At 60.4% G+C, this 23,453-nt stretch overlaps 1 protein-coding gene across 6 annotated transcripts in view; it reads left to right on the top strand.

Annotated features, from left to right (window-relative positions):
• The window catches only part of NFIC (nuclear factor I C), a 60,983-nt gene that overhangs the window by 33,814 nt on the left and 3,716 nt on the right, over positions 1-23,453 (top strand). For 2 of the 6 annotated variants that reach the window (XM_047706400.1, XM_047706391.1), the window contains exons 3-10: positions 7,744-7,815; positions 11,263-11,337; positions 12,108-12,231; positions 12,901-13,025; positions 17,685-17,810; positions 19,238-19,422; positions 20,025-20,172; positions 21,453-21,619. In XM_047706400.1, coding sequence (XP_047562356.1) covers positions 7,744-7,815; positions 11,263-11,337; positions 12,108-12,231; positions 12,901-13,025; positions 17,685-17,810; positions 19,238-19,422; positions 20,025-20,172; positions 21,453-21,604 — 1,007 coding nt within the window. In that variant the 3' untranslated portion in view covers positions 21,605-21,619. Of the gene's footprint in view, positions 1-7,743; positions 7,816-11,262; positions 11,338-12,107; positions 12,232-12,900; positions 13,026-17,684; positions 17,811-19,237; positions 19,423-20,024; positions 20,173-21,452; positions 21,620-22,015; positions 22,102-23,453 lie in introns of those variants that run through there. The other 4 variants (XM_047706413.1, XM_047706423.1, XM_047706408.1 and 1 more) reach the window with 4 other exon arrangements.

Below are 23,453 nucleotides of genomic sequence, written 5' to 3'. Positions count from 1 at the left end.
CCAGAGCCACTTTCTGTCCCCTCACCCAGCTTTCTGGCCTCGCTGGAACGTAGAACCAGGCAAAATTATCTCCATCTTCCTCTGTGTGTTCACTTCCTGCCTATCTCTCCCTCCCTTGGCGCGCTGCCATCCCCCCGCCCCCGCCAACGCCTGGTGAGTAGTAAGGGATCGCTAAACGTCTGTGAGGTGACCGTCCGGCTGTGCGTTGATCTCCCAGTTATGAGCGGCAGAAGTCGGAGCCACCAGGTTGAAGGGAGTTGTCTGGTGCCAAGGGGTGGGTGCTCCCGGGGCGGGAAGGGCGGGACCGGAGGCCCGTCGGCGCCTTTGTCCTGGGCTGGGACAGACCAAATTTGGGCTCACGGCCATGGACAGGAAAGAACAGTCTGTACACTCCGTCAGTGGGCTCCAGTGTACATTTCTCCTGTCACCACGGTCATGTGCTTGTTTGAGCGAAAAGCTCCAGGAGGTGGTGACGTTCTGGCCGCACGTGAACTCCCTGCAGACCCGGAAGTCGGGAGAACTGGGCCCAGGCCAGCGCAGGGACTCACTTGCAGTATGGCTGTAGTCGGTGGCCAGAGTGTCCCTTCGACACGCACGAGTGTGGTTAACTGTTTCCTGTGGGAGCCGAAGTGCCTCGTGTGTCTCGTGGAGAAAGAGGCCCTTGAGGAAGGTCCCAGGATAATGGGAGCGGGTTGGCCATGTAGAAGCTGAAGGAACAGAGTTCCAGGCAGAGGGTACAGCCCGTGCAAAGGTCCTGGGGACAATAGCTGCCTGCTGTGTTGGAAGACCAGCCGGAGAGGCCCGTGTGGCTGGAGCAGAGTAGGCGACGGGAGGGGAGGGGGGGGGGAGAGCGGGGAGGGATGGGGCAGGTCTTGCAGGGCCTGGGGGACAGGGTGGGGGGGCGCAGGAGAGGGGAGCCCTGGAGGGCGGTTGGCAAAGGAAGGACTCAGTTCATTTAAATTCTGAGTTTGGAAAAATACTGTCACCAAACCCCTTATCTGCGATGGGCCCTTCCTCTTCCAGAGTGCCTCAGGTTTCCACTGCGTGCCCATGCAGGAAGGCAGCCCTTTGAGAAGATTCCCTTTATAGATGGGGAAACCAAGGCTCAGAGTGGGGAGATGTGACTTCTGCTAGGTCACACGCCGGGGCCAGGACTGACCGCATGCGTCTCTGGCCTCCATGAGGCGCCCGAGACCAGCCTGGCCTGGGAGCTGCCCACCCTCCCTCAGGCCTCCAGTGTGTTTTAAAAGCTCTGGAAAGGGGCGCCAGGGTGGCTCAGTGGGTTAAGCCTCTGCCTTCGGCTCAGGTCGTGATCCCAGGGTTCTGGGATCAAGCCCCGCATCGAGCTCTCTGCTCAGCAGGGAGCCTGCTTCCTCCTCTCTCTCTGCCTGGCCATGTTCTGCTTCAGTTTTCACATAGGAGACACATCTTGTGTTTTCCTCGTGTGGAGAAGACCTTCTGAGCAACACTGAGTGCCAAGAGGGAAGGCCGGGTCTGAAGTGGGCCGCAGGAACAGCGTGCTCAGGGCAGTGGGGGAGGCGACCAGGTCCTGAGGAAACTCACAACACAAGCAAACAGCATTTTATTTTATTTTTTTCAAAGATTTTATTTATTTATTTGACAGACAGAGATCACAAGTAGTCAGAGAGGCAGGCAGAGAGAGGGAGGAGGAAGCAGGCTCCCCACTGAGCAGAGAGCCCGATGTGGGGCTTGATCCCAGGACCCTGAGATCATGACCTGAGCCGAAAGCAGAGGCTTAACCCACTGAGCCACCCAGGCGCCCCGCAAACAGCATTTTAAAGCTAGCGGTGGATGTGTTCTGAAACCCAACAAGATGTTTGCATATATGTATTTCTAAGAGAAGAGAGATAAAACCAGTCTTGCTATGTGGCCTTGGGTAACTTGCTCACCCTCTCTGAGTAACTCCATCCACTGCTGCTCTAGGGTGTCAGCCATATCACCTGATGTCTGCCGTGTAGGGGGTCATCTGGCATGTGGGGAGCCGACCCTGCAAGGCAGGTGGTACCACTGGCCTATAGAATAGGGTCTGGGGGCTCTGCTGAGCTGGGACCCCCAGCCAGGGGCTTTATCTAATGGGTCAGAGACCAGGGTCCGGACCCCCAGGATCACTGCAGACCATCGACAAGAGAGGGGACTCCTGAAACAGGGCCCCCCCCAGGCCTCACCTTGTCAGCAAGCACGGGAAACAACGAGGAGCCTGCTTCCAAGCTATCTTGTGCCTCAGTTTCCCTCTCTGGCAAATGGAGATGAGAATTGAATGTCCCTCCTGGGAAGTTGGGTTTTTTTGTTTGTTTGTTTGTTTTTAGTCAGGGTAAACTTTTAAAATAAGTTTTTAATTTTAATTCTGATCTAGTTAATGTACCGTGTTGGGTGAGTTCACCCCAGTTTCAGGGATACGATATATGGTGAGTCAGCAGTCCACACGTGACCCCGTGCTCATCCTGATAAGTGCAGTCCTTAATCCCCGTCACCTGTGTCCCCTGTCCCCCCCCCCACCCCGTGCCCTCTGGTGACCACCTGTTCGTCCTCTACAGTCCACAGTCGGTCTTCTGCTTTTTCTCTCTTCCCCACCCCACCACTGGCTTGTTTATTTCTTCAATTCCACATGGATGAGATCCTATGATACTTCCCTTGCTCTGAGTTACTTCTCTCACTGTTCTACTCTCCAGCTCCATCCATGTTGTCTCCCTGGGGGAATTTTGCTGATTAAATAAGTCAGTGGAGGTGAAACATGGCGGCCCAGTATAGTCAAAGAAATGACTCACTAAGTATTAACTCCCAGAATGGACCATTTCACGTGGAGTGGCCTTATCAGCACTCCCAGGAGCTCTGGCCTAAGCCCCTCTCCCTCCCGGTGGTTTGGCCTCCCTTGCACTCGGCACAGCCTGAGGTTCTCCTCCTGGCATATTTGCTCACTTAGTCATGGCCTGTCGCTCCCCCCTCAGGACATGAGTGCCATGAGGGCAAGGCCTTTTGTCCATCTTGGTCACTGCTGTGTCCCCCAGGAGGTTCCCAGCAATCAGCTGCTTTCCAAAGGAAAGGAATAAGTGTCATGTGGTTCACATCCAGTTTAGGCATGAGGGAAAGGATGCTCAGAGATGTCAAGAACTTGCCGGACGACACACAGCAGGAAGTCAGGGGTCAATATTTACGACCTGGCAGGTCTCATCCAGTTTCTGTCACATACTCTCCTTTCTCCCTTTACAGTCCTTTAAAAATTCACTAGGGTACAAAATGTAACCCCTCTTCTTATCATTGCCGCCCCAGCAGATCCTTTGTGAACATTTTTTCCTTTAATCCCTGCACCCCATGAAGGTTTCATATCACAGGTACATATCTATTCCGGTGCCGTATTTATATTCATGTTTTCATGTTTTATACACAAAAAAGCAAAATTGTCTAGCTTCTCCATCCCCCGCCCCCCACCAAAAGCGCTTTCATCCCCACTGAAAATGGGTGTGTCCAGACCAGGGTCTCCCCCCTTGGCACTGCCGGCTCTGGGCCGGGTCGTTCTCCGCAGGTGCATGGGCATCCTGGGCACTGGGGGGAGGGGCACTGAGCAGCATCCCTGGCCCCACTCACTCGATGCCAGGAGCACCTCCATTGTCATGGCGACCTAGGGACATCCCCAGATACTGCCCTGAACAGCAAAGGTACTCAGTGCTAGGCACACAGTTTCTTTAACTTGACATCAGCTTTGGGGTATAGACTTTCTGAGGTGGCCCTCAGTTTACCAAACTCACCGGCCAGGCGGGTTGAATCCGATGGTGCCGGAAATTTTTCACCCAGTGAACCTCGGCTTGTGAAAGCTCCTAGCCTGGGGCCTGGGGCGTCGTGGGGCATCAGACACCAGCCGTCCTTTCGACATTGTCCTCTCTGGGCACATCTGTTCAGACCTGAGGAGAGTACGTTTTAGGGCCGGCTGTGTGTGGAGATGGGACAGGAGGGCTTACCTGTGCCCCTTTGCTCTGGAGTTTTCACGGAAACCTCCAGGGGCCCTCAGCCTGGTGGAACTTTCTGTGCAGATGGCAACATTCGGCGCCATCCGGTTCGGTCACCGGAAGGCTCATGGGCCATTGAGTGTTGAGAGGTGACACGTGCCACTGAAGTCTGGAAGTTCTAACTCAGTTTCAGTTTAGCGGGTGTGAATTTCAAGTCATACGTGGCTAGTGGCCTCCATGCTGGATGGCTGCGGAAGGTGGGAGGGTTCAGGAGTCGAATAACAGGCAAACGGTCCCCAGATGGATGAGAAAGATTCTGAAGGTGAGAGGTAATTAAAAATAAGATGGCATCATTAAAAGGAAGGACATTCTGACCCCTGCCACATGCGGAGGGACCCCGAGGACACGGGGCTCAGCGAGAGGAGCCAGACCCAGAAGGACCCGTCCCGCAGGTCCCCACTCCCGGGAGGTCCCCAGAGGAGTCCCGTCCACGCAGACAGAGAGGAGAGGGTGGGAGCCGGGGCTGGGGCAGGGGGTGGGGAGTCTGTGCTTCGTGGGGACGGATGGAAAGTTCTGGAGACGGAGGGTGGGCGTGGCTGTAGGATGGGAGGAGCTTTCTTCATGCCACTGAGCTGTGCACTTAGAATTTTTTTTTTTTTAAGATTTTATCCATTTACTTGACAGGGAGAGTGAGACAGCGAGAGAGGGAGCACAAGCAGGGGGAGTGGGAAAGGGAGAAGCAGGCTAGTCCGATGCGGGGTTCGATCCCAGGACCCTGGGATCATGACCCGAGCTGAAGGCAGACACTCAATGACTGAGCCACCCGGGCGGCCCTTAGAAATGGTTTAAATGGTAGAGTGTATGCTATGTATCTTTAAGCACAATATAAAAACTAAATTTAAAAAATGTAATGAGATAGCATATAATTACAGCATCATTGTTTAGAAACTATATTTATTTCATTAAAAAAAAAGAAAAAAAAAGCTCTCGGGACTCTAGGAAGAGAAGAGAACCCCTGCGGCCCAGTGAAGGGGGTCAGCAGAGAGCTTCGTACTTAGTGGTGAGAGACTGAGGGAGCTCCCCGCTCCCCAGATCAGAAGCAAGAAGGCACCCTTGCTCTCAGCACTTGTGTTGGGTACTGTGCTGGAGGTCCTCGCCAGAGCAATAAGGCAAGAAAAGGAAATCGGAGGCATACAGATGAGAGGAAGAGAGAAAGCAGCACGTGTTTATCAAGGACATGATGGCCCTGGGCTAAGAAAATTCCAAGGAAATCTATACAAACATAGTATCTCCTAGAACTACCGAGCGTGTCCAGCGGGGCTGTGGGATACAAGATGGCCATACAAAACTGGGCCCCGTTCTCCGTGCCAGCAACGAACACTTAGAGACCAAAATTAAGAACACCATTGTTTTCGGCCGCTCCCCAAACTACCATTTTTTGAATGTCAGTCCATGCCAACCCTTTTGCACGTCTTATTAGCTGACTTGGTGCCCTGACAAAGCCAGGGCGCGGGTTTTACTATCTTCCCCGTTTCACTCTGAGGAAGCGGAGGCTCAGAGAGGTCGTGTGGTCGCGGTCAAGATCACAGAGTGAATGAGCACGGGGATAAGGGCTCCCAGCTGGAGCCAGCCTTAGCCCAGGGCCATCGCTCTCGGTGGGTGCAAAGTACCAGCGCCCCAGAACATAAACAGGGGAAATCGCACTCATGATAATAAGACGCCCCCTTCAGATTGCTGAGGTGCTGAGGGTGAGCCCCCCACCGTGTGGGCCAGCATGTTGCCCCCATTACCACCCTTCTGGTTCAGCGGGGCCTCTGAGAGAGGAGCTGGAGTTGCGCCCCCTTGCCCGATGAGGAGAGTGAGGCTCAGGGAGTGGTGAGTCCCAGCCCCAGCGCCCTGATTCCCCAGCGTTGGCTTGCGGACGGCGCTCGGGGAGCATGCCCCCCTCCTGGGGCTGCACCCGCTTGCCAGGTGGGCACTGCCGCCTGCTAAGTCCACGTGGACGCCAGTTCCGCAAGAGGGTCCTGTGCCCGAGGCCCGCAGCCCGACGGCCGGCTGCCCAGGCTGGGCTCTTCCCAACGCAGGGGTCACCCGTGCCCAGCCGCACAGCCATCCAAGCAGGAGTGGCCGACGCCAAGGGCCGCTGGCTGCCCAGACCGGGAGCAGCCACAGGGCGTGGGGCTGAGCCAGGTACACTCCCCTCAGCCGCTGCCCAGCCATGCCCGGCCCAGTGGGTCACGACTGTGGCTGCCCTCAACCGCTCCTGTCGTGAGTGGGAAAACCAAGGCACGGGTCCTCGCTCTGGTGCCCTTTAGGGCCCCGCCAGTCTGGGCAGCCCGGAGATGCTCAACGCACAGTGTGTGCAAAGCCACCGGGCAAAGGGGGAGGGCTCATGGCTGCTTTGGGAGGCATCAGCACGGACCCCGGGGTTGCTGCGGGCCCCGTCCTCACCGCTGAGGCTCCCGGAGCTGGGATGGGCACCCAGCGTCTGAGCCCAGAAGCCAGACGCGTCAGGCACGGCCACATGGGGATGTCTGGATGCGCATGCAGACTAATGCAGATCACCCTCCTAAGGGAGAAGTGGGTGCTCCTTCATTGTTTCAACCTCAGTTTTCCTCGTCTGTAAGATGGGTCCAATGACGACGCCAGATGTGTGGCTCTCTTAGGGATTTAAGGGAACGTCTCAAATGGGAACAGTGAAGGATCATAATGACGGTCGTGTTCGGGATTGAAACATGACACCAACAATAATAACAACGTGTGGACAGCCCCCGGGAGCCAGTTCTCGGTAGTCTCTCTTTCCCACCTCTTGGTGCTTGCACCCATTTGAAGAGACAACTGAGGCTCAGAACAGTTCAGCAACTTGCCTGAGGTCACACAGCAATTGGGTCTGGCTTTGGGATGCAGCAGGCGGAAGGAGCTGATTCTCTTTCTTTGGCCTTTGATGGTGATTCCCACCACCTTGGTCTTTGACCTGAGAGACGACTAGGTAGGGCCGGGGGTTCCGTCTGGCTGGGCTTGAACATGGGCTTCCCCCAACCCCTGCCTTGGTCCTGGGTGGACGTGGAGGGAGTGCAGAGGGGGGTTGGCGATGCTTGCCATCCAGTCCTCCGGAGCTGATAATGCTGAGCTCAGCGTCTGTCTGCTTCGCCCGTCTGCCAAGGAGCCTGATTATTTTTAGATAAGATGGAGAGGCGGGCGCCAGGGTGGGAGGGAGCCCCCAAGCCAGGGGGGTGGGCGGGGGTAGAGTAGCTGCAGTGGGAAGCCCCTCTGCCCCCTCCTGGGGGCCCCTGCGTGACAACTCAAGACCAAGGGCTGGACCCCCAGGACCTCATCAAGGTCAGAGGCCGGGGGGGGGGGGGCACTGAGAGCTCAAGGACTCATCTCTTTGGCTCTCAGTTTCCCTATCTGTAAAATGGGCATAAACCATAGCTCCTGCCTCCTGGGTGAAGGCAGGGTGAGTGAGTTACCCTCACGAGTTAGGAAATGAGCTCCGTTCATTTCAGAGAAGAGGAAACAGGCTCAGGGAGGGGAAGATCTACAGCCTGCGACTGAGCCAGGCCCTGCACATGGGTTCTGCTGCGTAGGGGACCCTCTGGACGCCCATGACCCCATGGGGCAGCAGCCAAGGGAAGGAGCCAAGCGGTGATCCCAGGGCCTGGGCACATCGGGGACCACTTTTCCACGGCACTACCCAGCCTGGCCCCAGCATGGGTGTCACCTCTCCCCCTGGGGTGGGGTTTCCTGCAGTGTCACTACCTCCTCCCCCTTCTCTCTGCAGACGCGGAGCAGAGTGGCAGTCCCCGGGCAGGGATGGGCTCCGACCAGGAGGACAGCAAGCCCATCACACTGGGTGAGTCTGGGGACAGCATAGGGTGAGCGGGAGGACCCTGTGTGCTCTGCGTGGCCCTGCACGGCCCTGCATGGGCACCTCACAGACATTCCTGGGTTCATTCGCCACAGACATGCCCTGGACAAGTGCCACTGTTGATCCATTGTGTAGATGGGAAAGCTGAGGCTCAGAGAGGTTAAAGGGCCTTCCTGGGGCACCCAGGAAGATGGGGTGGGAACCCACAACCCTCAGCTCCCAGTGTCTGGTCCCTGAGGTGCTCACCTCACAAGAGAGGCCCCAGGGGGCCCTGCAGTCCCGTGAGACATTTAACAGATGTTTACGTTGGTGGGAAGTGGGAGGGCCTCAGGCAGGGCTGGGAGCAGAGCCCCAGAGAACAGAAAGGATTCAGAAGCTGCAGAGGCCTGGCTTCCGCTCTGGTCTGCTCCCATGATTGCCCCCTGGACCAGAGCGGTCGCCTCTGCCCTGGTCCCCTGGCTTCTGTCCTCCTGCTCCCAATCTGTCCTCCCTGAAGTAGCCAGAGAGCACCTGTGGGCACCTGAGTCAGGTCCTGCCTTCCTCTGCTCACAGCTGTGAGGGTTCTCACCTCCTTGGGGGTAAAAGTCCTTCCCTGACCCCTAAGGACCTGCAGAACCTGTCCCTGTACCCTCCCTGCCCTCCCCTCCACCCTTTCTCCCCCTCACTCTTTCTGCTCCAGCCACATGAGCCTCCTAGCTGTTCCTCCAATGATCTAGGTCCAGTCCCTGCCTCAGGGCCTTTGCATGTGCTTTGCTTGCTATTTGGACAGCTAACTGTGCTCTCTCTCTGTCTCTGCCTCTGGATCTCCTGAGTCTCACCTGAGATCTGATCTCAAGCAGCCTTAGCCACTCTCAATGGCCACCTTCTGTTTTATTTCCTTCTGAGGAAGTTAGTGAGTGCATATGTATTTGCTTAGTTGCTTAGTGACCGCACATGTGTGTCTCTCTTCTAATGCAGCGTCACCTCCTTGAGGGGCAGAGGCTTTTGTCTATCCTGATCACTATTGTGTCCTCAGTGCCTCGAATAGGACCTAGTACACAACAGGTGTTCAATAAATATTTGCAGAAAGAAAAAGAGAGAGGGAGGGAAGAAGCGGAGAGAAAGAGAAACTAGAGCGATGGCATACCAGGGGTGAGGAGGGAGGAGAGATGAAAAGGAAGGAAGGAAAAATAGAAGAAAGAGCCGGTGGGTGAGGACATCCCTGTGGGAAGGACCAGCATGGGGAGGCCGGATGGTTCCAGGAGGTTCACAGCCCCCCAGGCTGCTCACCACTGGGCGTCTGTGACCCTGAGTCCTCCTTGGCCTCCTGTGATCTCCAGGCGCCTGCCTCCAAGCCAGATGTTCAAGGCAGGCGGGGGCAGAGGCACTTGGCCTGGTCCCATGGGGAGCTCCAGCGTCTGGCAGAGGAAAGCACTTCCTCCCACCCGCCAGGGAGTCCCCAGGAGATGGAGCTGGGCGAGTGCTGCACAAACAGGAAACCCCGGTGGGGGGAAGGCGGAGGGGCGTGCTGACACCAGCTGGCCAGCTGGGTGGCAGGAAACGGCCATGGCCACTTCCCCTGGACACTGGGGGGCCTTCACCCTGTCCTCCCAGGGATGTTGTGGCCCTGAGCCCCCCAGCACGGGGCTGGGAATATAGTTAATTGCACAAGAAATGGTGTTCGCAAAGCTCCTAACCAGGGAGGCTGCAGTTTCTGGACGGGCCAGGGTTTGGGTCTCCCACAGCTGGGGAAGCTGGGCACCAAGGTCAGCTCCCTGTGGCCCGTGCTGCCCCCTGGGGGCCTGGAGAAGAACTGTTCTCACCACCCCAAAAAGCTTAGAGCTGCCCACCTGCTGGTCTGGTCCCCACTCTGACCACCTTCCCTGGCTCCTTTCACTCCAGCCCTGTTGGCCTCCAACCCCAGGGCCTTTGCTTGGGTCACTGGTGGGAATACTGTGGCGCCTGGGGAGGCAGCAAAACAGCAAGTTTAAGATCAGTCCAATCACGGCAACCAACACTTGCTGTTTTTTCCATCTCCTCAATTTTAATGCATCCACTCCTCTTACCCACCCTACCAGGAGGTCTTGGTAAAATGTCACCCACAGCAAGGCCTCCTGAGAGTCCTTTGTGTAAAGGAGCTCCCCTTTCCAGCAGGCCCCCCAGCCCTGCCTGCCTACCACCGCATGACACGTGGCACCTTGGACTTCATGATCCTAAATTTATTTTTATCATGGTTAAACTCATGTAACAGCAAATGTACAGTTGGTGGCACTAAGTGCATTCGCGCTGTTGTGCAACTATCGCCGTCTAGTTCCAGAACATTCCATCACCTGAAAAGCAACCCCATCCCCTCCCCCCAGCCCCCCCAGCCTGCACGAACCCCCTTCTTGTCCGTGGAGGAGCCTGTTCTGGACATGTCACACGCGTGGACTCACACCCCATGTGGTTCCCTCCCTGAGCGTCATGGGCTTGGGGTCCGTCCCCGTGCAGCCTGTGGGGCGCCTCACTTCTGCTCGCGGCCAAGGGACGCTCCCCGTGTGGATGGACCACGTTTTGTGGCTCCGTTAGTATGCTGATGGATTGTTTCCAGTCGGGGCTGTCATAAACCACGGCTCTGTGCACAATTTACATACAGGGTTTTGTGCCTTACTGATGTCACGTGGTGTCCACTGCCCACACTGGACAGTGAGTCCCAGGAGAGCGGGCCACTGTGTCTGCCTTGTTCCCACAGTGTCCACAGCGCCTAGCTTGGAGCTGGACACTGAAGGCACTTGGTCAGTGCTTGTCAAGTAAGTGAGTCCTGCCCGAGTGGACCTCTGGGGGCACAACAGGCCTCCCAGCTGTCTGAGGTCAGCCAGGCCTCCCGCCCTCTCGGAGCCAGTCTGTTTCCAAACCCATAAAATGAGTCCTGGCCATCCCACACCAGAGAGGTGGGTCCCTCTTCCTCTGACATTAGGCAGAAGTGGTTCTGGGGACACTGGGGATTTTTAACTGCTGCAGGGGGACCTCCATTCAGCCTTTGGTTCTGAGCCGCTGCTGCTGGCCAGGCTCTGGTCTGGGCCTAGGGACACTGTGGGACCTGGGCACACAGAACATCACAGAGCTCCCATTCTGGAGGGGGAGGGATAAGAAGATGGGGCATCGCGTGTTGTAAGGAGTGACGGGAAGAAAGCAGCCAGCCCCTCCTGGGCAGCTGATTTCTATGTGTAAGCCTCCCTAGATGGCGGGGTGTGCGGCCTCCACTTCCGAGATTAGGGAGCAGGGAGGCTCAGGGATGGGCAGTGACTTGCCCAAGATCAGATCTGGACAGCAGAGCTGAGATTCGAACCCGGATCCAGCTTCTACCTCTGCCTTGCCGCGGGGCTGCAGGGGGTAGACATGGCAACCTCTCCAGCGCCTGGCGTGTCGAAGAAGGAAACAGATCCAGTGAGCCCCGTTTTCTCCCTGTTCCAGACACCACGGATTTCCAGGAGAGCTTTGTCACCTCCGGTGTGTTCAGTGTCACGGAGCTCATCCAAGTGTCCCGGAGTGAGTGTCCCCGCCCACCCCTTGCTGGGATCTGGAGGGGGAGGGACCCCCACAGGGGAGGGGCACTGGAGAAGAAGGGGCTTTGGGCGGGGGTGGCTCTGAGAGAAAAAGGGTCTCAGGGAGAGGCGAGGAGCCCATCACCCTGCCCCACTCCCCTGTCACCAAGCCAAGGTTCCTAGGAAGGGCGGCATCCAGGCCCTCCCTAGAGCCCAAGGTCAGGGCGACACGCTCCTTCCCAGTTAACAGACTCCACATGGATGGAGGGTGCTGGAAAGCCTTCTGCCCCTGTGTCCTTTCCTGGGGCCTCCCGACCCCTCCAGGAGGAGACCCCAAAGGGCCCCACCCCCTTCCTCTCTCTGCCTCCTGTTCCCTTACCTTCCTGATGGACCTGCTGGGGACCTACTCCTGTGACACCCCGACTCAATTCCACCCCAGGGAGTCCTGGGCACTGTCCCGCCTTCACCCTGACTATCGTTCTCCCTGTCCATCAGCAGAGCCTGGCCTCAGGGAGCACTTGGAAGCTTGGCCCCCCAGCTCTGGCTCTGCCTCGCAGCGTGCCCCTGGCGTCTCTTGCCGGCTTTGCTCTTCTGATCCATAGGATAAGGACAGTTTCAGCCAAATTAGGAACCACGCCGATCAGGGAAGGCGATCAGGGAAGGCGTTCCCTTTGGGACTGGCCAGCCCCCAGATGGCTCTCGGCACCCTCCAGGGCACAGGGCAGCCCTGGACCTTGAGCCCTCTCTCACTCTGCTCTCTCTTGCCCTCCGCAGCCCCCGTGGTGACTGGGACAGGACCCAACTTCTCCCTGGGGGAGCTCCAGGGGCACCTGGCCTACGACCTGAATCCAGCCAGCACGGGCATGAGAAGAACCCTACCCAGCACTTCCTCCAGCGGGTACGTGCCTGCCTGGTCCCCGCCTCGGGGGCATTCAACGACCCCTCCCCCACGCCCATCTGACCCCCGCTGGCTCACTCCTCTCCTAGCAGTGCCTGCTTTCAAGGGCCACGTGGTAAACTCCTACTGATCCTTCAAAACCCAGCCCCAAGCGCTGCTTTCCCCAGCCCCGACGCCCCCAGGCAGCGTTCCCCCAGCCTGGAGTCCCGTGAGCCCGGCCCTTGAGAGCCCACAAGAAGGCAGACACCGGGTCTCGCTCTGCAACCTGGAGCAGGTCACACCGTCTGCGCGGGCTTCCCCATCTGTAAAATGGGACCGTGGTCCGGGCGCGGTGTTCTGAGGTCTGCGGCAGACCCGGTGACGAGCCAGGCCTCCGGGGTTTCCGTCCACAGCCCGCTAGCTTGCCGCCTGCCCCGCCCGGGCCCCTCACTGCCCCCGGCCGCGCGCGTCCCGTCCGCGCAGTGGGCAGGTGGAGGCAGGTGGAGGCAGGTGGAGGCAGGTGGAGGCAGGTGGAGGCAGGTGGAGGCAGGTGTTCACGCGGCTCCCGCGACGTCTCGCGAGAGCACCCCGCCCGCCCTGCCCTCTAGGGCCCGGAAGTCAGCGCCGCCCGCCCAGCACCCTCGGGTATCCGTGGTAACCGGCTTGCTCTCTCCTTCCCTCACCCTTTAGGAGCAAGCGGCACAAATCGGGCTCGATGGAGGAAGACGTGGACACGAGCCCCGGCGGCGATTACTACACCTCGCCCAGCTCTCCCACGAGTAGCAGCCGCAACTGGACTGAGGACATGGAAGGAGGTGGGGCTGGCGGCGGGGGCGGAGCCGGCCTTGGGGTCGGCCTTACGGCGGCGGGGACTACATATTCCGGCAGGCACTGCGCGGGCCCCCGGGTGCGGGAAGGCTCGGGGTGTGGAGCCGCGGAGCCTCCTGGGAATTGTAGTCGCACGGGCGGTTCGCCGCTGGGAGTCCGGGCTGTCGTTCCCGAGCTTTTTGGTTCCGCCGAGACGGGGAGAGCGGAGCGTGTGCGCTGCCCGGTAAGGCTTCATCCCCGTGGGGTCCGTCTCCGCGGCTTCCGGAGTGGACTCGGCAGAGCTTCCGATGAGCAGGACGCTGCCCCCCGGGGTCGGCCACAGACCGTCGTCAGGGGGGTCCCCTCTGCCTGGGTCCTCGTGGTCCTGTGGAGCTCGCATCCCTGCGAGTGAGTGCCGCGCCCTCCGGGCCCCGTCGCTCTTCCCCCGGCGTCCTCGTGTCCGCCTGTCGCGCTGCTGCCTGCGTGGGCCCTCCGCAGCGGGGGTCCCGTTTTGGGGGGCGGCGGGTCCGTCGGCTCCCCCGGGGCCCCTGCGCGGCTTTCCCTCCCCCGGGGGCCCCGTCTCCGCCGCCGCTCTCCTCCGAGGAGTCCGGTCTTCTGCTCTGCAGCGCGCCGGCCTCCGGGATTGTCGCCACCTGGGGCGCAGGGCGGCCCCTGCGCTTGCCTCTCCCCCGGCACGGCGTCCCTGGCGACGCCCAGAGCCTCCGCGGGACCCGCGCCCCAGATTTCAGAAGCACCGCCGCGTCCCGACCCTTGCGCGTAATGGGGGCTCGCGCCACGGATTGGCCTGGGATTGCCGACCTGGACGCTGGGGAGCCCGCTGCGCTGAGCCTCGGTGTCCTGCTCTGTGAAATGGGGTTGTTAGTGCCTGCAGTCCCCGCCTGCGGTTGTTGTGGGGGTTACGTGAGTTAATGCCTCTGGTGTCCCTAAAACAAGCCTGGCATATCCTGCGCACCCACGAAACCCGAAGAGTGGTTTGCTTGTCTCCTCCCCCTCTGTCCCTTCTCTCTGTCCCCCGAGGGCCTGCTTGTCTTTAAAACTCCGTCTATACAAAGTGTCCGTCGCACCTGCAGGATTCCTGGAAGGTAGTTAACATTACCGTTAGAGCAGGTTTGGACAGCAGAGAGACCGGGGTTTGAAATGCGGCTGTCTCGCTGCCTGGGCTGTGTAACTTTGGGCAGGTGACTTGACTTCTCTGAGCCCCTGTTTCCTTATGTCCCAAATGGGATTGATGAGCTAACTGTTCTCTCCTGGAGGTGGAAGGAGGCCCATGCTTAAAGCAACTTTCTTAAAGCACAGGGTAAGTGCCCGGGGCACAGTTCATTGTTTGTGTCTTTATAAAATTCTCATCTCTAGGAGTCGGTCTTTAAGACATCTGGTTGTAGCATTCGAGCCCCGAGAGTCCTTGCTCTTCCCTTGGGCCGGCTCTCAGAGCAGCTACCTAACTTTGGGCGGATCTACTTATTACACGCTCTGATTTATGGGTCAGAGTGTCTCTGTGACTCGCTCTCTCTGTGCATTCCCCGTTTCTGTCAGGTTTGCCTCTATTAAAATCCTGCGTTTAACGGGTTCTAAGTTTGATTGTGAGAAACGGAAAACCTAAAAGGACGGGGCATTTCTCTCCAAAGTAAATGTTCAGCCATCAGCAACCCTGGACGTGTATCGTGTGCAGGACTTGGGCTCCTGCCTTATGCTCCAGTGAATGTGGTTTTCGTTCCCACCTCATGGTCCAATACAGCTGCTGGAGCTCCAGCCATCGTGTCTGTTTTCCAGCCAGCAGGAAAGAAGAAGGGTCAAGTCTGAGCATGTCCTTGCCCTTTAAGAATAATGCTCAGAAAATGCACTTAACCTCTTTTGCTTATCTCTGTGCCCCTGAGTTGGGTCGTATGGCCACACTGTGCTCCAAGGGACTAGGAGATGTCATTTTCAGCAAGTATGTGCCCATCTCAAATTTAAGGGTTCTGGTACTAAGGAAGAAGGGTAGAGCAGATACTGGGGAGACTGGCTCTGATTGGCGAGACAGTCTACATAGGAACATGCTGTTTAGAGGCAGAGGACAGCCTCTGTGATGTAGCCACCGCAGCCCCGAGAGGAAAAATTATAGCCTTGAGTCTGTGGATGAGAAAAAGAGAAGGGGTGGAAGTCAAAAAGCTATCTTTCAATGCAGGAAGCTCCAAAAAAAACCCAAAAACATTAAAAGGAAGGAAATGTTTGAGAGAGTCACTGGAGCTTGGTCTCAACTTCCTGCCTTGAGCATGAAGTGGCAGCCGTGGCGGAGGACTGGGAGGAGCCCACACCCGCTTTTGCTGTGTACAGGGCCAGAGGGGAATGTCAGAGGGGATCTGTCCACTCTAGCCTCAGTTGGTTGCCTCCGGTGATGGCAAACTCACTCTCTAATTCAAGGCCCTCAGTATAAACCCCCGCTGTGTGGGTGCCTGGGCCCCTGCAGATGCTCCCAGCCTGATGGAGAAGATAGATTCACATCCTCCCCATTCCTCTTCCCCTTCCTCCTCCTCCCCTCCCCCTTCTGCCCTCCCCCCACCCTCTTCCTTTCCTCCCTCCTCTGCCCCTCCTCCCTCTCCTCTCCTTCCCATCTTTTCCCCCCTCCCCCATTTTCTCCTCTTCCTGGCTTCCTCCAGCTTCCTGTCTAGACAGCCCCCAATTAGCTGCTCATTAAGAGGGTTAAGCTGATTAGAGCACTCTCTCCCTTCTTCTGCTCTGGCCACAAGGGCAGTGCTCAGCTAACAGCCCCCGCCCCACCCCAGCATCCCTTACCTGGGCGGCAGAGGCCTGGGAGTGGGGGAGGGATCATGTCCCCCCTGCCCCCAGCAGCATCCCCACAGCCCCACCTCTCAGGCCTTTTCCCTTTCTGTGCCCAGGTTAGGAGTGCCTTTCCTCCTCCTGGCCACCCCCTCCTGAGGCCTTCCCTGATTACGCACCCCTGAGGGCCAGAAAGGGGCACCCTCCAGACTGCTTGGTTCCTGCTGCTCCTGGGGCTGTCCTGCCAGGGGCATGGGCCCCCCCCACATACAGTTATGGTACTGGGTGAGGCAGGCGACTCCTTGCTCTCTCTGTCACGTGGGGGGGCTTCCCTCTCCTCTCATCGAGCTGCGGCGGGGGCAGGAGGGGTGCAGAGCGTGGCTGGTGGAGGTTGGAGTCAGTTCCACCACTTCTCAGCTTGGTGGCCTTGAGCCAGGGTCCCCATCTGTGGAGTGAGGGTGACTCCTGGGAGCCCTGCCCGGGGCTGCTGGGAGCGGTACCAGACGTGCCCTAACCACTCTGCCCCCAGGGACCCCAGGCCGACATCAGGACAGGGCTGTCGCTGCTCTGGCTTTGGGAAGGGGCTCCTGGCTCCGAGGTGTTGGGGCTGGGGACACTGCTCAGCGACCCCTTGGCCCCTCCCAGAGGGTGACGGGGCCAGCTGATGGCTGTCCGGGGCAGAGCGGTTCCCTGGGAAATCCTGGCTGCCCAGTGTCCAGGCCCACCGACCCGGGTCCCGGGGCTCACGCACTCCCCGCGCCGCGTGCATACAGGTCTAGTGAGCAGGGTTGTAACAGCAGAACCTCCTGGCTGCCCCCGTGGCTGTGGAGGGGGGCGCTGGTTCCCAGATCTGGTCACCACCAGCATGGCTGTGGGAGGGGCCACGAGAGGCAGGACCCAGCGGCGTGGCCAAGGGAACACAGCACAGGAGGGGGCTGGGGGGCCTGTGTGACCGGATATCCCGGAAACCAAGTGGCTCCCACCAGGGCGACTCGGCCCGGGGACCGAGTGTGTGCTTGTCACACTGTGGGGGCTGCTGGGGGGTGGCAGGGATGCTGCCTGGCCTGTAGCAGGTGGGATGCCCCCCACCCCGGGATGGCCGGCCCCTACGTCCGCAGTGCTCGGTGGGAGGGAAGGCGCGCCCCCAACATGCCTGAGTCCACTCCGGGTCTCTGTGGGTACATGTCACTCTGAGGGTACATGTCACTCTGAGTAATATTCTTAAGAATCATTTCTAAGCATATCTATCTGCAGACCCTGTGCCCTGGTCTCAGGGGTGGAGCCGGGCCTGGGACTCTGCCCTTATCACCTTCCACCTACACATCTGGGCGATGGCAGGGGTGGGGGTGCAGGGGGCTCGCCTGATTCTGGAGGGCCCCCGGGCGCCCTGGGGAGACGGTGAGGCCCCTGCGCCGGGGTTGCGGCCGCGGGCGCCAGGCCCAGTCTGACAGCTGTTGTGTCCCGCCTCCCTTGCCCCTCACGGTGGCCCCGCAGGAAATTCTGTCCTCACTGCAGCGAGGATGAGGGCCACACACGTCCCGCTGGCACACCTCTGCCCGGTGGACCTTCCCGAGGGACCCTGTGGCCTTCTGTCCAGGGCCCTGGTGGCCCAGGGGGTCGGGGCAGCCCCGAGCAGACGTGCCTGTGTCCAGAAGGAGAGAAGGCGGGGGCTAGGCCTGATGTCCGCAGCCCTCCGTGGCCACCAGGCTCCTCACTCCACGGCCCACGTGACCCTGGGCGACCACCCGCTCTGTGCTCGGAGCCCTGGTTTCCCACCCCCGCCCCGGACAGTGGGCTCCCGGGGCCCTCGCCCCCTGGAGTGCTGTGAGAAGGAAGGGCCGGGCTCTGTCTGCCTGCGGCCCTGTGACCTTCTGACTCCCCCCACGTAGGCATCTCGTCGCCGGTAAAGAAGACAGAGATGGACAAGTCACCTTTCCACAGCCCGTCTCCCCAGGACTCACCTCGCCTCTCCAGCTTCACCCAGCACCACCGGCCTGTCATCGCCGTGCACAGCGGTGAGCACGCGGCGGTCCCTCTGACCAGGTCCCCCTCGGCCAGGGACGTCCCTCAGGCCCTCTGAACATGAGTCCTATTGCCATCACCTCCCAGCCAGGCAAAAACACCTGGAGGTGCCATGGTTCGGGTCGCCTGGCCCTGATCTGTCTCTCAGGCCTCAGTGTCCCCGTCTGTACCAGAAGGAGCTCTGGGCTGGGCTTGCCCCCTCCGCCTGCTTGCCTTATCTCACGCTCAGCCCGCACAGGGTCGGGAGATCCCAGAAGGGGGTGGACACAGGCCAGGCCACATGAAGGCCACCCAGGGGATACAGGGGACTGTGTTTAGGATCAAATGAGCTAGATCGAGGGCTTGAATGTCGCCGGGGAGCCGGTTGTCACGATGATGATGCTCTAGTGCCCCATGAGGGCAGACACACACACGGGTTCCATGGCTGCCTGGCCGTGTCCACGGGTGGACACGCCATCTGTGGCAGCTCCCAGGCCGTGGTGGGCAGAGCCCAGTAGCTGCAGGAGAACCTGGGGCCTGAGAAGCCAGAAGTCCACACTGTTCACTGGCAGCTGGAGAGAGGAGGGGGAGGGAGTGGTCACGGAAGCAGGGCTCCCGTTGCGGGGGATGGAAATGTTCTAGAAAGAGAGTGAACATACGAGGAGTTACTGGGTGGTTTAGAAGAAGAAAAGGAAACAAGTGTCACGCAGGCCCGTTACTCACCGCGAGTAGGAGTGAGGTGCCCCCACGGGCAGACCCTGAGCCCACGACGCTTGGGGAGGGAACCAGACATAGAAGGCCACACCGCATGGGGTGTGAGTCCACACATGTGACACGCCCAGACCAGGCTCCTCCACTGACGGGAAGGGGGCCGGTGGGGACTCATGGTTGTTGGGGAGGGGACAGGGGGTGACCACTAATGGGGACAGGGTTGCTTTTCAGGATGATGGGAGTGTCCTGAAAGGAACTGTCATACTGGTTGCCCAGAGAATGTGCTAGAAACCAGTGCACTGTCTATGGAAAGCTGGCTGAGCCCTGGGGTGGGCTGTGGGACAGCCCTTCCCTGGGTCTGCCACCTGCTGGCTGTGTGATCTGGGGTGGGGAACGTAACCTCAGAGAGCCACCATGTCCTGTCTCAAAACCAGATGGAACCGGGGTGCCTGGGGGGCTCCATTGGTTCAGTGTCCAACTCTTGATCTCAGTTCAGGCCTTGATCTCAGGGTCATGAGTTCAAGCCCCGCGTGGGGCTCTGTGTTGGGTGTGGAGTCTGCTTAAAAAATGGTGATACCAGAAACCCATGGGCTTATGGTAGAAGTACTCAAGCTTGAGCGTGTGAAGCTGGGATTTGCTGTGTTGTCGGGCTCATGCCTGCAGACCCAGTCGCAGAGAGACCGTGTCCCCAGCCGGAGCCTGCACTGACCGCCCCACCTGCTCTCCGCAGGGATCGCCCGGAGCCCTCACCCGTCCTCCGCCCTGCACTTCCCCACGACTTCCATCCTGCCCCAGACGGCCTCTACCTACTTCCCGCACACGGCCATCCGCTACCCGCCTCACCTCAACCCCCAGGACCCGCTCAAAGATCTCGTGTCGCTGGCCTGTGACCCAGCCAGCCAGCAGCCTGGACCGGTGAGTCTGGGGGGCTTGGGCCTCCCCTCTGCCCCACGGGGTCACCTGCCCACACAGGGCTCCAGGGGACCTCCCCGGGGGGCCCTCCGCCAGGCAGCCCCCGTCTTAAATGGTTTTGTGGACAGTGGGGCCGCGTTCCCCTGCCTGAAGTGCCCGGAGCCGGGCCAGGTCAGCACAAAGGCTGTTCCAGGTGCCAGAATGGACAGCACACAGTTTGCCCCCCAGTCACACACGGTCTGGGGCCTCAGCACAGGCCCACCTTCTCCAGACTAGCTTTTGGGGTTCAGAGCCCTCTGCATTTTGGAGCTGTGGGCGAGGTGGACGAGGGGAGTGTACAGCCCCACCTGTGGGGTCAGACCCCGGTCAGGTCTAGGTGGCGTCTTGTGGAAGGAACAGATGGGTAAAGAGTGGCTTCAGGAGGAGACACAGGGTCCCAGGATGCTTCTAGAAGCCTACGGGGCCAGGCGAGGCGGCGGCAGTGGTACCCACCAAACTCGCCTGGTCACGCCAAGCCCGGCCCTCCCCCGGCAGGGCCGTCGCTGGCCGCCCGAGGCAGAGGGGGCGCCCGCCGCCTTAACCACCTGTCTCTCTGTTCCTCCCAGTTAAATGGAAGTGGTCAGCTCAAAATGTCCAGTCACTGCCTTTCTGCTCAGATGCTGGTACCCCCGCCCCCTGGGCTCCCGCGGCTGGCGCTCCCCCCCGCCACCAAACCCACCTCCGAGGGAGGAAGCACGTCGCCGACCTCGCCCTGTAAGCACTCGGGAAGCGGTGCCCGTGGCAGGGCGGGCGTCCCTGAGGGGCCCCCTCCTCCCCCCTCCCCGACTGCTGGGGTCAGGGGCTCGGTACCGGTGAGTTTGGTGGGTCCACGGATAGAGGCCCGGGGGGGCCATGTGGTCGGGCCCACTTGGGGCCAAGGCAGCCCTAGGGAGTGGCAGGAGAGGACCAGAGGGGCGTCTGGGGTCCCCGCGTGCCCGCTCCCAGCCCCTCCGCCCTCCTCCATGCAGCAGGCAGGTGGCAGTAGGTAAAGGTCTCGGACTGGTGGCCTTGGGGGCAGAGGTAGCCCCCAGATGCCTTTTGTTGGTGGAAAATGAGAATTTATTGTTGTCTTAGAGTCAGGATAGTTCACGTGAAAATTTCAGAGTTGTGGGTTCTCAACAAAAAAAAGGCAGCCCTGATGGGCCCCTTTCCTGCTGGCGACCCAGGCTGGGCCACGCCTCTAGACGGGATAGTCCCCACCTGCCCACCTGACCTTACAAGGCCTGGAGTTGACTGCCTTGCCTTCTAGAACTTTCCGTCCTTTGGATGTGGTTCCAGATGACCATTTGGTGGCCCTCCTGTACCCCCTAGGCCGGGGCTGCTCCAGGCTGGGAGGTGGCTCTGAAAATCGCAGTCCTGGAGTCCACCCCCATCAGCAGTGGCTCTCCCTGAACCCCAGTGCAGGCTCGGGGGGGGGGCATGCACGCTCCTCCAGGCTGCCATGCTCTGGGCCGTCCCCCCCACGCCGTCTCAGTTGCTGTCCCGAGCACGTGATTTCCGAAACCCCAGACTTCTCGGTCTGTCCGTTAGACTCACCACTCCTGGCCGGGGGTGGGGGGCCCCGCAGGCGCGCCCCTGCCCCCACCATCCAGGGCCATCCAGGACCCAGGGCAGCTGCAGGAGTGGAAAGGCTTTCTCTGTGCCAGGTGTGGTGTAGGCGCCGGGTTTGAATCCCGTCTCTGAAGCTCCGTCCCCGTGTGTCTTCATGCAAATGTCCTTGCCCTCTGAGCCTCCTGTTTTCTCAGACGTAAAGTAGCGAGGTCGCAGGGTACCCAGTTGGCTGGCGGGGAGTGAGGGGAGGAGCGAGACCAGGGAGGACATTCAGCGCCACGCCAGGCAGGGAGCAGAGAGTACTGGCCTGGGTACCCCGGCCCTGACCACTCTCATCTGTAAAATGGGACCAGCAGCCATCACGCTGGCTAGGTAGAGAGGCCTCTGAGGGTCCACGGGACCGGGCCGTGAACTCCCTCTCCTCCTTCCGCACCCGGTTCTAGGGACACATGCAGCTTGGCCGATCCCACGCAGGGACCCTCCCGCCACCCTGGGCCCAGCCTGTCCCAGGCTCCCAACCTCCCCGGCAGCCTCGGGCTGGGAATTATTCCCTCACCAGCGGAACGTAGCTGGGGGGAAGAAGACACAACTCTAAACGTGAGCGTAACTATAAACGTGTGTGCGCGTGTGTCTGCAAACACCCAGCCTTCCCTGTGCGGCCTCCAAGAGGAGGAGGAATCAGTAAAGCACCCTCCGTTACGCACGCGCCCCGCGTGGGGTGCAGGCCGCAGGAGCAGGCGCCCCTGAATAGCGCACGGGCGGTCTCTGGTTCTGGATCTCGTCTCGTGCCTTCCTTCAGCAGATGCCCCGCCTGCGGGACCCCAGGGCCCGGCGCTGTAGGCTCTCCGGGGTGCCTGGAGCGGCCGGGGAGGGCGGCAGGTTTGGAGGTGCCGGGTGCTGGGTGCGGAGGCCCGGCTGTGTGACCCTGGGCAGCGGCCACTCTCTCTGGGTGCTCCCGCACAGCCCCCCTTTGCTAACGGGCTCTCGGTCTCTCTCCTCCCCGCAGCCTACTCTACGCCCGGCACGTCCCCTGCAAACCGTTCCTTTGTGGGATTAGGACCAAGGGATCCAGCGGGCATTTATCAGGCACAGGTAGGGGCCGAGAGGCCGGCTGGGGGGGCGTGGGGCGGGGCAGGGCAGAGGGCCCCGCCTGGGGGCGCAGGGAGAGGCCGGCCTGCTGGTCCCACGCCACTCCGGCTGTACCCCTGGCACAGTGGCCGTTGTGCGTGGTAGGGGGTCCAGCTGCCCATACCCTCCCAGGGCCTCGAGCCCGCGCCCGGGGACGTGGTACAGCCCCCAGCCCCGCTTGCCGCTTCCCAACGGGGAGACCCTCCTAGCCAAGCTGCCACGAGGCCAGGGCTGGTACCACCCCAGGCCCATTTGTACAGATGGGAAGACTGAGGCCCACAGAGGCGAGGGGATCTGCCCAGGATCACACAGCACGTCAGCCCAAGCTTGCAGCCCCTAGCCTTCATCCCCTTCCATGCTGCTGGCCAGATGGGGCATGAGAAAGGGGGACCGAGGGTAGCCGCCGACTTGAGGACTCCGGCGGCAGCCAGGGAAATGGAGGCAGGCTGGGGACGGGGCCCCCCAGTAGCCTGCGCAGCCCGCACCCGGGGCTGCAGTCTCTGATGTGGAGAGGGGAGCTGAGGCTGAGTGGGCCCCATGGGGCCGAGTGTGCCGCAGGGTGGTGGCGGGGGGAGCGGAAGACCAGACCCGGAACCTCAGCGCGGAAGAGCGAGTTGCCTGAGGCCACACAGGAGGGGAGAGCAGAGCCCCACGGGTCTAGAGCTAAGACTCGTGGGTCTCAGCTCCCAGGGCTGGGGTCTGAGTCCTTGCCACTGCTGGCTGGCGGTGTATTGGCAGGTGATGTCTGGGGGTGGGGTCTGGAGCCCGGAGTCCCTGCTTCCCAGTACGTGTCAGGGAGGGTGTTGGAGGATGTCAAACAGCCAGGTCTGCAGGCCCCCCGATGCCCAGATGTGCAGAGCGAGCAGCCCGGGGCTCCCCAGCATCTCCAGATCGCCGGGGTCCCAGAGCCTGCGCATTTGTGGGACCCCGAGGCCGCATGTGGTCCCTCCAGTCGCTGGGGGAGGGTTTCCTGCCACAGGGCATGGGCAGGGGTTGAGAGGGAGGTGGAGAGGTGGCTTCAACCTGTCCTTCGCTAAGACCAGAATCAGCTGGGGACCCTCCTGGGCAGACCTGGCAGCTGGCAGGGGCTAGAGTGTACGGGGAAGCCGTTGCCCTCCCTCCCTGCCGGGGCCTCAGCAGTGATGCTGGGGTCGGGAGGCCGGGGCTCACACCTGGCTCTGCTTTACCCACTCTGAACCTCTGTCTCATCTTCTGGCCTCAGACACCTCCCAGGGAGCGCTCCTTCAGGACCAGTTGTCTTTAGAAAGGCCTCCCAGGGGCAAAGAGACGGCCCCACATACCCTTGCCTGCTCCGA

This window comes from Lutra lutra, chromosome 1, assembly GCF_902655055.1.
Source record: "Lutra lutra chromosome 1, mLutLut1.2, whole genome shotgun sequence".
NCBI lineage: Eukaryota > Metazoa > Chordata > Mammalia > Carnivora > Mustelidae > Lutra > Lutra lutra.
This window is presented reverse-complemented; position numbering and strand designations above follow the sequence as displayed.